Source organism: Rhinolophus ferrumequinum, chromosome 14 (genome assembly GCF_004115265.2).
Source record: "Rhinolophus ferrumequinum isolate MPI-CBG mRhiFer1 chromosome 14, mRhiFer1_v1.p, whole genome shotgun sequence".
Taxonomy (NCBI): Eukaryota; Metazoa; Chordata; class Mammalia; order Chiroptera; family Rhinolophidae; genus Rhinolophus; species Rhinolophus ferrumequinum.
The window spans coordinates 70,121,188-70,135,017 of NC_046297.1; the positions used below are offsets into that span (position 1 = coordinate 70,121,188).

The window sequence follows — 13,830 nt, forward strand, 5'->3', positions numbered from 1 at the left end:
TGCCCACTGAAATCACCTGGCGGTTCATTGTGTAGGGGGACCGGAGCCCTGAGAACTTCTCAAGGTCACCAGGGACTCCTCAGTGGAGAAGCTAGAACCCTGTCTTTCAGACATAGCACTAATTTTGGGTATTTTCTGGATGGAAGCTTTCTTTGGTTTTCTCTGTGTATGTGAAGAAACAAACCCTCTCTTGAATCAAATTATAAAAGAACAAAGCAGAGCCATTAGCCCAAGATACCAGCATTTCAAGCAGTGTTGGGCTGATAGCGAAAACTATCCCTACTTATCTGTTTAGTTTATTGGCTTGTTTCTCTGAATAAAGGCCAGTCCTCAGCAGAGGCTAAACCCAGAAGCCAGCAAGCTGACAGCAAAGATCACGGCGGGCTCAGCTGAAATCACCGGCCTGCAGAATCTTCTAAGTGAAAAGCTTAGCCTCTGTTGATGACCCCAGAAAGAGAAGGTAATATGCAGCAAGTCACCTGGCGGATGCTCCACTCAACCTAACACTGCGCAGCCAAAATCGCTTGTTCCATCCATACTGAGACGTGGGATCTGTAATTCCTGAGGCAGGGGCCCTGGGTATGTGAAAACCCTACAAGGCTTCCCAAAACCGATGGAGAACAAACGCTAGGCGTCTTCACCTGCCAACCAGGACCGAGAAAATGTGGATGTGAAGTAGAAATAATAACAGCCCCAAACCCACTTTCCAGGGCTGCGGCTAGCGTGAGGCATGAGGCACTTGCCTGAGGTATAAAATGTAAGGGGCTCCGGAAACCTCAGGGCCCAAGATACAGAATGCTCCAGTGCCTTATTTTAAAAGGTCAAAATTAATGCCAAACAACCCGAGAGGAGCGAAATATCAGAAAGTAAATAAACACATTGCTCCGATGGGGCTGAAATTAGCGGGAGGCAAGAGGCGAGCTGCTCACAGGGAGGGCTGGGTCCTGTCTTTATTTTAAATTTTCATATTTTGTTTCTCATGAATCTATTGCATTAATCTAAAAGTTTAAAAGTACTACATTAGACTTTTATTTATCTGGGTTACTAAGGTTCGGGCTTCCCCTTACGTGTTCCGCCCAGGTCCTCAGCCGGATCCTGGCCCTGCACTGGCTGTGACCCCGGGGCTGACCGAGCAATAGAGCTGAGGCTGACGGAGGCCTTGCCATGTACCAGGTGCCAGTGGGCACCTCGTGAGCAGCAGTCATGGCCATCGGCCTGTGACATCACTGCTCTTACAATCCCTAGTTCACTGAAGGAAGCAGAAGGGAAGAGAGGTAAGAATGACCCCAGGGTCAGAAACGGGGTTCCAGCCCCGGAGGTCTGGCTCCTGAGCTCTCTCTCCTACCGACAATGTTATGTTGCATAAAACTGGGACACACTGTGTCCCAGCCGGGCCTAGGAAGCGACAGTGGCACTTTTGAATGTCAGGAGGGTGGTGTGCACAGCCTGTAGCAGCACAGAGACCACAAGCGGCTAAGGAGGGCTACAGGGGAGCCCCCGTGTTGGGGGAGGGAGGTGAGGCTGAGCGGTCAGCCCTCACTCCCTCCCTGTCCCCACGCCAGCACTCATGCAGTCCCTTCTTAGAGCTAAATGCTGTCCCCAACAAGAGCCCAAAGAGCCACAGCCCAGACACTCATTTTTGGCAGCCAGGGCTTCCCGCACTGGCTTTGTGAAAGCACAGGGCCACCTGCCTGGTCGTTCTTATGAGAATTACTAACACTCACCTTCGCCCAGCACTTTCCTAGCAATAATTTCTACTTAGCGCCCACTCTTTCTTATGCATTATATCGTTCAATTCTAACACGTTTCGGAACTTCCTGTTATCAGTAGTGAGAGGTGCAGTTGTGGCCCAGAGAGGTCAAGGATTCTGTCGAAGGCCACACAGCTCTGGGGCACATGTCTTAACCCGTAAGTACCACACGTCCCAATCCTGCAGCTCATTTCATACTTTCAACTGCTCGGGTATTTACAGATGAACCACCCGAGACTCACCATTGAAATGACCCTGCTGCCCAAGGTGCCTAAGAGAGTCAGTGCCATGGTCAGGCCGCAAATGTGGGTTTTCTGATTTTAAACCATTTTTCAAACTTAGAGTACCCAGTGAGGTGAGCAGAATGGATGCACACAGTGCTTATGAAGGCTCCCTGACCTGCGCTCCGGCTGTTCCCGGGGGTCCTGGGGGGCCTCTGGACCCAGCATCGCCCTGTAGCAGGAACAAGAGAAAAACAGCAAGAATGAGTGTCTGAGCCCATGTCCAGAGTCACCGGCAAGGCCTCACCCTGACACACCCACTCACTGCTTTCCCACTGGGACTCCCCCGTCCCCACGCCCACCCCCAGCATGTCTGAGCAAAGGGTGGCACAGGGTGTGGCTGTGCACTCGGGGCATAACCCACAACAAAGGGGCCAGTGACCCCTGCCTCCTGCATCCGCACCCTTGACTAGGGACAGACAGGTGCTGGGATCTCCGAGACACTGCATTACATTGCAATGAAAAAGACTAAGTGTCCCCTTTTCTCCTCACCTTTTTCCCTTCGGTGCCATCTCTCCCTGGCTTTCCTGGGAGACCTTTGTCCCCTTTGAAACCTGGCAGACCAGGGAGGCCAGGGGGGCCGGGGGGGCACTCGCTGCACACGTCCTGAGAATAAACAACAGTTACTCGGAAAGCCAAAGGTGCAGAGCCTCTCCGGACAGGAGGCTGCCAGTCGATGAGGACCGAAAGCAGACAGTGGGCGCAGCCACACTTTGTGTCAAACTTGGCATTTTTCTGTCTTATCTTACATTAGATTCAGCACTGACTTATCTGAGTTATCCTCTCATTTCTCCCTGCTTCCAGCAGCCAGACTGCTGGGAGTATAGCCCAAGACAATAATGTCAAAAGTGAGCAGACTGGCATCTGAGTGCACCTGCAAACATGAGCAGTGCAGACTTAATGCAAACATCCAGTAGTGTCCGGCACAGCACGGCCTGTCCCTAAGGCGAGAGACAAAGCGGGAAGCTGAGTCCTCCATCTGGCAGCTTTGCCAGAGTGGTTTCTGAACAAAGCAGCAGAGAAATGAGGCCACTGGCACACAGCCTCAGAGCTGCCCTTGCTGTGACACACACCCAATCTGACCATGCCCAGAACTAGTCTTTGTCCAGAGCAGGTGTTTAATAAAAGTCCCCAGGACTGAGCTTCACTCTGCTTCTTTGAGGCAGGTAAGTGCTGCCCCTGGAATGAGTCTGAAGTTCTCTCAGCCCAGGGAACACGTTCTCCAATGGGTGTGTCAGCCCCAGGTGGTCCAGTTTGGAACACAGTAGGTACCAAATGAAGCTCAGGGGCCTCTTCCCATCTGAGTCTCACAGTGCTCTTTCCATGCCCTTCTCTTCAATGCACCCTCTCTACCTCCATTCTTCTCTCCTTGTGATAAGGGTGAAACGAGATAATACAAAGAAGGCACTTAGAACCGGGTCAGATAATTCCCCGCACATTCAGCTGTTACTACTAATCCAAGTGCTCACTCAGGGATCCCCTTAGTGCCACGTGCAAAGCATCCTGCAATCAGGCTCGATACCTTTCTGCTTTGAGACCCCAATGACTGTGTGTCTTGAAGAGCTCATGGCTGAACGGTGACAACTGACACAAAACCAATGCACTAAATATGGTCCCGTGAACGCCCCGCGGGGAGGCTCTGCAAAGGCATGTGGAAGCTGACATATTCATGGAGCTGATGTGTCAGACGCTTTGGCTTTATCTCGGTCTCTAATTCAGGACGGAAGGGTTCTTCCATCACAAAAGCAACTCTGAACGGTCCATCTTGTTACTTGCTCCACTCTTACTCAATCTTTGAGGATTCTTGAGACATCTCCCATGCCAAGAAGCCCTCCTGATTGCTTCAGACTGGGGGTAGGCTCCCACCCGCATGGAACCCATTAATTCTTGCTAGTGGAGCCCCTGGCTTGCTGTTGAAGTGGTCTGTTTATAGCTCCATCCCAACACCAAGCAAATAGAAAGTATGGACTCAGAAGACACAAGTAGAATTGCTGTCACGTAGTCTGTATTTCAAACCTCCAGGTGACAGGCAGGACATCGCACCTGCCTGGTTTCACTGGGTAGCCATCAGGAAATTCTGGCTCATGCAGAGGTGAACTCAGACAGCAGAGCGGTTAAGCAGAAGGCTCTGGAGTTGGACACGCTGGGTCTGAGTCTCAGCTCTGCACCGTGCCACCTGTTACCTTCAACAGGTGACGTGCCCATCTGTGCTCTGCAGAATGCAGACAGGAACAGTACCCGTCCACAGGGTTATTTGCAAGGATCGGATTAAATCACATTTATCCAAGGAATCACCTAAGAGAGACGTCCTGACGATGACCTCCCTGGACACAGACCCAACGAAGAGAGTCCATTTAACAGGGGCTTTCAGAAGATGAACTTCCTACCCAGGCAGGTTTCCAACTCTCAGAATGAGCTCTATGATGTTAAAACTCTTTAGCAGAGGTAAATATTCTGTAATGAAGATGTCTTCTCAGCAAGGGAGGCTTCTCAGCAAGCCACCTGGGCCAGACCCACAAGCTTCAGTCTACAACATCGAGATGGCAGCAATGACTACGACAAGGAGCTGTGACAGTCAGCTCTGCAGACCTGGGCAAACCCACACGGCCCCGGCTCGTCTGCAGGGTTTCCAGGCACAGCACAGCGATGTGGGACCAGGGCATCTCTGGTGCCACCCTGAATGTAGGTGCTTGCACGCCCTGCAGGTTCCTCACGGCCGCTGAACACAGCTGCGTGCTTTAGGAGTTGGGAAATATCGATTTGACTAAACAGAGTCTCTCTCAACGCTGTAGCCGTGAAGCGTGATGCTTAACCCTTGCCAAACCCACTCCTGTTAGTTTTGCCATAGAGATTGGAGTATCCTAAGGTTGAAATCCCGGGGCTGATGCAAACCTGGTTCCTTCCAGAGTGATGGACTTATGAAAAAGGATGCAGGCTAATCAAAGCCTGTACGTACAAACAAGGGACTGAATAGGTAATGATCCCTTGTCATGGCCTTGACTGTGGAAAAAACTCTCGTCAATAAAAATCAGGGAAGGCTACTACCACTCATTTTTTAATAAAATGCATAATTTTCCATCAAGCATCTCAATGTATAGAAAGATGAAAAGTCCCAGGCTTCTGAGACGCTTTTCTTTTCTCTGTTTTCCTCCCTTGCTTTCATGCATGAACTAGGTATTTTCTGCTGTCATCCAGGTGTTGTTTTAACACAGCAAATGAGAAAGGGGCTGATCACACAGAATCTAATGCCAGGCTTCCGCCAAAGTGAAGACAAAGGATTTAAGTAGAGCCAGCACAGGGGCCCCCATACTCACTGCAGCGAGACTATTCTTTCGGAAACAGAACTCCTACAGTGTCTCCATCTTGCTCTCAGCCTTTCTCGCTCTCTGCCATGTAAGACCTAAGGTTTCTGGACACACACCTGGCCGTCGGGCATTCACTGCTCTATGTCAGCAGATTTATGCTCAACTTGGCAGGGCTTGGCCCACTCATGGAGAGAGTGCACACGGCTCTGCAAACCAGCAACGCTCTGGCTCAAGGGCCCGCAGCTGTCTCCACCTGCCTGCACCTGTGCTCTGGTTCTTGGCCCAGGAGAACCCACACGCAACCTGTCTGCCTCTCTCCAGAGGAGGCAGTCCTGTGTGGGGTTAAAGGTCCGTCTCTCGGGTCAGTGAGGAGTGGACTGTACGCCCAGAAAGTCACCAACCCTCACCACGTCTCGGGTTCCTCACGTGCAAAACAAGAACAAAAACAGCGCCAGCGTCACAGAGTAATTGTGAAAATTAAATCAGAGAGCACATCAAGCATAGCAGTGCCCCGGAAAACTTTGTGATGATGGAAACGTGCGGTGTCCGAACTGCCCAGTAAGAGAACCGTGAGCAGCGTGGGGCTATGAAGTGCTTGGAGTGTGGTTACTGCGAGAACCTGAAATTTTAATTGCATTTCGTTTGAATGAACTTCAATCGATCCGCGTGGCCAGTGGCGGCCGTATTGAACAGCAGATTTAGCGCACTGCCAGGTCTCAACAAACACTGCCGGTCCTGTGAATCCCGTAAGCAGTTGTTCAGACATAAACAAACAACTTCCCATTGAGCTCTCCAATCCCCCATCACCACTTTCAAATACACACACATTGATTTCATGCTTTTACCTTCACCAGGAGATTTATGTCCTCTGGAGACAGCAGTGAAGGAGGGCCCTGCCAAGGTAAAGACAGATGAATACAGACACACACACACACACACACACACACACGCAGACGGTAGACCCCATGCATCTGCAGGCAGTGCAAGACCCCCAAAGTGTAAGCTGTAATCGTAACACAGCTGTGGGGGCACGGGAGGCAAAGGGCCCAGTGCACAGCCCAGGCCGGGGAGCCACACACAGAGGGCCCTCCGAGGCAGGGACCGCGCAGGCTGCCCGTCCCGCCGCCTGACTGCCACTGGCCTTGCTGGTCCCTCCTCCCACTCCCATCAAACCCTTGCAGGTGACATGGGTTCTGTGGCAGCAAAAGGTGGACCAGATGGGCAACAGCTGTCGCTATCAATCATTTACAACCTGGTGTGACTTTAAAGCCATTTCTTTAGCTCTCAGGTGAAACAGCACCTTACACCTCATCTGCCATTATGGCTTGAAAGTCTCTGACTCCAGGACGGACATGTCAGACACCAGGAGGAATCACAAAGGCTTTGGAGGTACACAGGAGTCTGTATTGCCTTCAATCCCACTCTGAGTGGGAACGGGAAGTGTCGTGACTGAGGCCAGCCAGGAGCCCCAGATGGGGTGAAGGCTGGGTTCACTTTGGGGTACACGGAACATGAGGCTGGGAAGGAAAATGCAAACGAAAGGGCAGCGCTAAAGGGGATCTTAGGTAAGGATGAGAGATTGGCCTGCGACTTCGCCAGCTTCTAGATTCTGTAATGGAAACGGAGAAGAGCAGCCATTCTCCAGAGGGAAGGTGCTAGGTTGTCCTCTAGAATATGGGAAGCCTATGGCCGCAGCGGAATTTGGGGCTGATTTCTTCCAATCGAGTTTGAGTTGACGAATTATGAATCGAGTCTTACATCTTGGAGAGATGTCCTGGCTACTCCTCTTGTCCTGACCCCATGGGGTTCCTGCCATATCCTGGGGCTAATGAAACCATGTGACAGCAGCACCACAAACGTTTGCACAGGGTAACATAACCTTGGTAGTGGCTGGGGATAGGTCTGTGTGGTTGTCTGTGTTTATATGCTCAAGTATTTGGTTAACCCTCTAGGTTACTGCAAGAGGAGGACTTCCAGGGCAGCCTGGGGTGGGACTGACTCAGATTTGGGGGTGCTGAAGGAACGACCAGCCTGCAGGGGAACTCACATAGGTTACAGCTGCTTCAGACAAAGCCGAAACCTTCCTGTCATCTGGAGACCCTCTGCAGGATGAGCAAGCTTTGCAATATTAACATACGGGAACTTTAAAAGGGGGAAAGGGGCTTTGTTTTGAAGCCTTGTATTTTTCCCTGGGAAGTTAATAACAGTAGAGGATTTATATTGTTAAAATCGGGACATTTTCCTGCTGCTGGCATTCTATTTGTTGGGATATTTTTATGCTGTCATTTGAGCTCTTTGTATAATTAGAGGGAGCTATATTACACCACATGGCGGGGCATTCGTCACAAAGGGAAAGAGAACAAGGAGTGAATTTTCCATCTAGGTACAGTGTGGCCTTGGGGGCAATTTAATTAAATTTGCTCTGACCCATTTCTGGAAACCTCATAAGATGGATCTCAAGAAGATCCAGAACAGGGTCTGTGTGGGCCGGTGGTCTTCCTAAGGTGGACGCAGGGTGTGTAACAGAGCAGCACGCCCACCTCGGAGGGCTCAGTCACACACAGTGGGTCGTTGTCAGGTGAGAACAAACAGTGGGAAGAGTTGAGGGCGTACAAGGCACAGCCCGTGTTCTGCCAAGGCCCTCCTTCCCTCCCGGTGGGCCCATCCGCCAGCTGCGCCAACACTGGTTGGAAATGCCAATGACGGACCGGCATGGAGCTGAAGGAGATGCCCCCTGACTCAAGACGGGACTGCTCTGTGGGGCCGTTCCCACCCGACAGCTGCCCATAGGCCGAGGCACAGCTTTGAGCGGCCTGTTCCCTGCCATGTCCCGTTCCCCTCAGTCCTTGCACGTTTCACCTGAGGCTGCTCCCTCAATCCAGCACTTGCACAAGAATCCGCCCCTCCCACCCCCAGAGGCTCTGCTTCTAGAGGACCCAACTCTAGACGGGGGGCCTCCTGGGACAGGAATCCTGCAGGTGCCGCACTGGGGAAACACTCCAGGCCCCAGTCTCCACCCACGACGGATGCCGTGGTGCAGTGAAGATGAACCCAGCAGGCCGGAGTTGTCCAAACCCTGCACGTGGCAAAGAAAGGTCTGGCCCTCCCAGCTCCTGAGGGACGACACCGAAGCCCTGGGCAGCCCCACCTGCTAACCGTGTCTGTTTACCTGAGCTCGGACCACGCAGAGCCTGAGCTAACGCTGACTTATGGTGGGGGCCTGTGGCCATGGCCAGTCTGACCTCTGGGAGGGGTGGAGCCGCCCAGGCTGTGCCCAGCAGCCTGATCAGAAAGGGACCTTGTTAGAACCCACAGGGGCCTCTGTGCCTTGGGTCCCTGTCTGAAACTGGGAACAAGCCAGGCTTGCAAGGGACAGAGGGCCTGTCAGACCTACCTTGAGGTGAGGCTTCCGCCCAGGGGGGCGTACTGGTTTCTGAAACCAGACTGCACGGGGTCTGTCCTGAGGCCTGACCTTCCCCCGTCCACACCACCACTGCCTCTTCCATCTTAGGCGCCGTCTTGCAAGGGACTCGTGTACCCCACACCTGCACGGCTGCCCTGTGTTCACCCAGACCTGCTTATCGTCACTGTTCCCTTCCCAGTGGGCCCAGCCAGGGCGGGTTCCTGGGCCACACGTTCCGGGCTCCTCTGGCACTGGGAACTCCTCAGGGGCTTTCCTGCAGCGTGCCTACGCTGCACAGAAGGGGAGCTGCGGGAACCCGGGTGGATGTGTGGCCACAGCGCCGAGGGCCACACCCAGCACCGCCCTGTCCTCTCAGCCTGGACAGCTTCCGTCATCGCCATGGAGCAAGAGGAAAGGACGTTTCTGCTACTGTGAAAAGTGATGACACTACGGAACAAAGGGCAGGAAATGTGGCAGCTACGGATCAGCAGTGTATGCTGCCACCGTCCCTTTGCTCATCCAGACCCACTTTTTATCCTTCCCGGTCCTGCTCCGTGGCCGCGGAGGCTGCACCCCTGGGAATCTAACGCGGGGCTCATGTCCCCGGGGCCTGCGATTGAGCTGCACTAACGAGAGGTGCCGTGCGAAACTGGACTGGGAGACCGTGCTCCCGCCCCGCCTTGGCCAAACTTCCTGGCGGCAGCTTTGACGCCGCAACGACAGCTCCTATCAGTCACTTGATCATCACTGACACTCTCACGTGGCTCTGAAAATACGCATAATGGTGGTATGGGCTGCCCACTGCGGTTTATCCCGGGCATTCCAGCACCTCAGAGGACGGCTCTCTGCCCACAGCCTTATAAACAGTCCCTTTTTTAAAAAAGGCTCTTGAACTGTCTGAGTTTTATTCTCGCTGGAGCCCTGACTGAGAGTCAGTTTCCATCCAGAACAGGTAGATGACATACTGGTTTGCCGGGAGGTCCCCTTTCTCCTGGATTTCCTGGTACACCCTAAGAGAAGAAAGAAAGAGAACATTAACTGTGCCACATAATCCTGATCCACGCTCCCGCCCGCCCTCTGCCTCTGTCTGCCCAGTGTAACTCAGAGGGGAAAAAACTCCCAACCGTGAAGACTGGTACCAGCGACATTTCATGGTTTCTGGTCTCAGTTGGATACTGATGGCTTCCCAGGAAATGAAGTTCAATTGTGGCAAATGTTTAGAACAGTTAAGCTATCCCTCCTCTAATTCCTATCCAAAACACAAACTACAACACACACACACACACACACACACACACACACACACACCCCTATCTTAAACTTCTATTTGGAAAACTTCTATCGTTTTCCAAACACAGGTGGAAGGACCAGCTTTGAAAAGGCAGAGAGTTCTTCTCCTGGACTGGCTATAAGAATATAACGTTGAGAGGGGAAGGCAGGAATTAGAGGGTAATTTTCTTCTCGGAACTGGAACCCAAGGGAAGGGAAGGGTGATTTGTTGTCGTGCGTATAGTGGACTAGCACTGGAGAGATGGCAAGGCTCGTGTCTGACCCACAAACACCGCAGCAATGCCGCTCGACACCTTTGCTCGGAAGCCCTCCCTGTTGTCCTCTAACCATTTGGTCAGTGAGTGAGGAGCGAGTAACTTCCGCGTGCCTGGCAGGCTGCTAGGCATCACGGACCAGGTGCTTGAGACACTCGGTCCCTATCTTCTCGGAGCTCAGGGGTATCTGAGCAGAAGCCAGATTGTGGAGATACGAGTGGGAAGGGACGCATCCTCAGTGCGCGTCCGAAAAGTCTGCGGTATCCCCTTGAAGGGAGAAAGCCGTTCCAGGGTCAGGAACAAAGCCACAGAGAAGCTGGACCTGTTCTGAGCAGAATGGACTGGCTAGATACGTGAGACAACCGACCGGAAAATAAAGGCACTGTACGGGATAGCCGGGCGCTTACAAGGTCCTGAGAGAGCAATGACAAAGCATAAAACGGGAAACTATAGACAATGCAAAGCTGTAGCCGCAACGAACCGAGAGCAAAACTCTTACACTGTTCATGGGGAAGGGGCAGGGCCAGGGGTCTCCTGGTCAAGGGAAGCCGGGAGGTGGAGGGTGGGCTCCTGGGGGGTCCACAGGAACCTCAGCTGAGCCAGTACCCTCTTTCTTTACTTACATCCCGGCCGGCTGGTCCCTGGGGGCCGGGGAACCCAGGTAAGCCTCGAGATCCCTGAGGAGGAAGAAGACAAATGTCTCACAACAGTTTAAGCAAAATAAGCCCGCCACCATTTCCCTGGCAAGCGCTGTTTCTCCCGTGGAAATGGTCGGTTGCAATGAGGAACCTGACACAACACGTGTTCTGAGAAGCCCCCACTCAGAGCTTCCTCGTTCACCAGCTTGTGGAGAAGGACGTGTAAATACACAGAGAACGCACCTGAAAACTTTCACTGCGAGCCTTACTGTGCACACCCCACTCGCAAGCCCCTTGCTTGAGTGGGAAGGTCGGCTCCTGCAGTGACACAGGCCCGAGTTCAAATCCTGGCTCACCCTCCTGTGTCCTGGGCACAGTCAGCCCCGGTGGTGCCGACTGGCCCTGGTAAGTTAACCACTGGGAGGCCCAGCCCTTCGATGACAGTTCTTATTTTTTATAAGCAAATCACTCCCATTTGGTAAAAAATTTCTGGACAATATCAGGAATTTGGCACCAATGTCTTTCATTACAGTTCTCACTTCCGGTAGGAATTTTCCTTAAATGGAGTTGCAGGTGGGGGCCAGCTGTATGTCTTGGCAGGTGCTGCAACGGGACCCCTGCCTGCTCAGAAGCTACCCCTGCCTTTTCTGGGGCCCTCACACCGGTCCCTCTGCTAGGAGTCCTACCGACTTGACCTCTACAATAACTTGTTTGGAAATCTCATGCCTATCCATTAACTGTTCTGAGCCTCAGTTTTCTCATCTGTAGAAAATGGGTACGAAACCTCTCTCCTCCTTAGTTCAGAAATCACATGAGTGGGCAGAATTTAACATGTGTAGTATGGCACAAGGTACAGTATCGTCATAGCTGTTAACAGGCGGCTCCTCCCGCACAGGGAGACTTCACAGAAATGCACATTTTCCGGATAAACACGTGCATATATTTATCATCAATGGCTGCTGGCTCGTCCTAAGAACACACGTTTACTGCGAGTCCTGCTGTGGCTTTAGGCGCATCGCGTCCATCAGCTCCCCACAGTGGCCCGTGGGTCTGACAACGCACACCTTACAGGTAAGAGAAATCCCTCACCTCCTCATGGTTGTGTGGTTGGGGGTAAAGAAGCCAAGATTCAAAATGAGTACTTCTGGCAATTTGGTAAATTCATTAAAGCACGGCTGTCCCTCTGTGACGGAGAAATGTCACAAAGCCAAGCCAGTGGCAGCCCCCCAAGGACAGCATGGGCGTGTTGGACTGGATGCCCCGACCCCACCCCGTCCTGCTGTAGCATCCCACAGGCCAGTGCTTATATTAACACGTGGGGGAGTCTGTACTCCCTAATGGCAGTGATTTTCTGAAACTAGTTCCTGGCCCCTCTAATTTAAAACTGCTTTGATTAGAAAAGAATTTATCCCATCAAATCCCAGCCCTTTATTTAAATCATACTGTACCTGGGGTCCTTTGTCTCCTGGTGGTCCAGAAGGGCCCTGAGAAACAAACAAGCAAGCAGTAACTAAGCCAAGTAGCAATGAAACGTTCATTTAAACACATTGAGGTGTTTATTTCTAGGCCAGGTCTTTAACTGCCCTAAAAAGAGTAGCTAACTTCCTCCCATCCTTACCCAGACTGCCACACCTCTCACCACCCACCATCATTACACACGGAAACCTTCCTGGAACCTTCTCCATTTGCCCTTGAACTGGCACCACCCTACTGTGGCATCCACTTGGCTGCTGACACCGGAGTCTATCCCTAGGTTGTAGCTCTGGTGTGAGGTGGGAACCAGCATTTCAGCATCCGAGCGCTGCACCCCTGCTGCTCAGGTCAGGCTGGGGGCACCCTCAGGGCCACACTCCCCAGTGTGGCCTGCTCGGCGGACACTGCAAAAGGGCCCCTCCCCGCTGCTACAAGAGGGTGCATGTACGCACACACACGCATGCACACACATGCGCACACACGCGCACATACACACGGGTCTGCATTCCTACAAGCATGTCCAGCCTTGAATTTGGCTTCTAGACACTGCACTTCAGAGGTGCTCGTGGACTGAGGCATTCATGCACAAGCTCAGGGACTGTGGGGAACAGAAGTCTCCCTTTGCCTGAGTCTCTGCTGTGCTCCTGCACAAAAGACTCTGCCCTGCATTCCTCCCTGGACACGTTCTTGTCACACTTGGTTCTCAGCGGAGACATCACCACCCTTGGAAAGCTTTGCCCGGCTTTTCCCAGGACGCTTGTTAGAGGTGGTCCTGGCCCCTCTGTGCATCCCATCGAGGATGTAAAGCCTGGTGTGGCCATCGTTTCTTGGCCATCTGTCCTCTCTATGGAATGGACTGCTGCTGCATGGGACGGGGCACGAGCTCCCTGACCAGTCCAGTCTCTTCAGGACTCAGCACAGTGCCCGTAAGTGCACAGAACACAGTAAGAGCCAGCAAATGGCACTTCATTAAAATTAAAATTTTAGAGCATGAGGAGAAGCTGGGAGTCGTCTGTAATTCTACTTCCTTGTCACTGATGATCCAACTAGGGGCCAGAGGAGACAAGGGACCTGCCCCAGCCACACCAGTCACTGGCCGGGCGGGGTCAGTCCCACCTCCTGCTCTCGGTCCAGCGCACCCTGTGTTTCCCTGTAGCAGAGCCCACAAGAACTTTCTTGCATATTCCCAACAGGGAGACAAGATTTCACACAAGGCAGAGGTTTCTGGCAGAATGACACACCGGGTGACTTCTGTGCCTGCCACTGAAATATGTCCTAGGACTGCCTGAGAAAACAGAATGGGCACTATTGGAAGTGCAGAGTTGGGCACTGGGAAAGGAGGGGACTCTCCAGAGGCCTAAAGCCAAGCAGGTCAGTCAAGGAGGAGGGACGATGGACTCAGGATTCCACCTGGGGTCCATCGCCCTCCATTATTT

The 13,830-nt window shown here is 52.6% G+C and overlaps 1 protein-coding gene across 1 annotated transcript in view; it reads right to left on the reverse strand.

The window, feature by feature from the left end:
• COL22A1 (collagen type XXII alpha 1 chain) overlaps positions 1 to 13,830 on the reverse strand; it is a 207,544-nt gene that overhangs the window by 38,988 nt on the left and 154,726 nt on the right. The window contains exons 41-46 of the mRNA XM_033126944.1: positions 12,370 to 12,405; positions 10,907 to 10,960; positions 9,705 to 9,749; positions 6,182 to 6,229; positions 2,524 to 2,637; positions 2,150 to 2,203 (exon numbers count right to left, since the gene is read on the reverse strand). Coding sequence (XP_032982835.1) covers positions 2,150 to 2,203; positions 2,524 to 2,637; positions 6,182 to 6,229; positions 9,705 to 9,749; positions 10,907 to 10,960; positions 12,370 to 12,405 — 351 coding nt within the window. The remainder of the gene's footprint in view (positions 1 to 2,149; positions 2,204 to 2,523; positions 2,638 to 6,181; positions 6,230 to 9,704; positions 9,750 to 10,906; positions 10,961 to 12,369; positions 12,406 to 13,830) is intronic.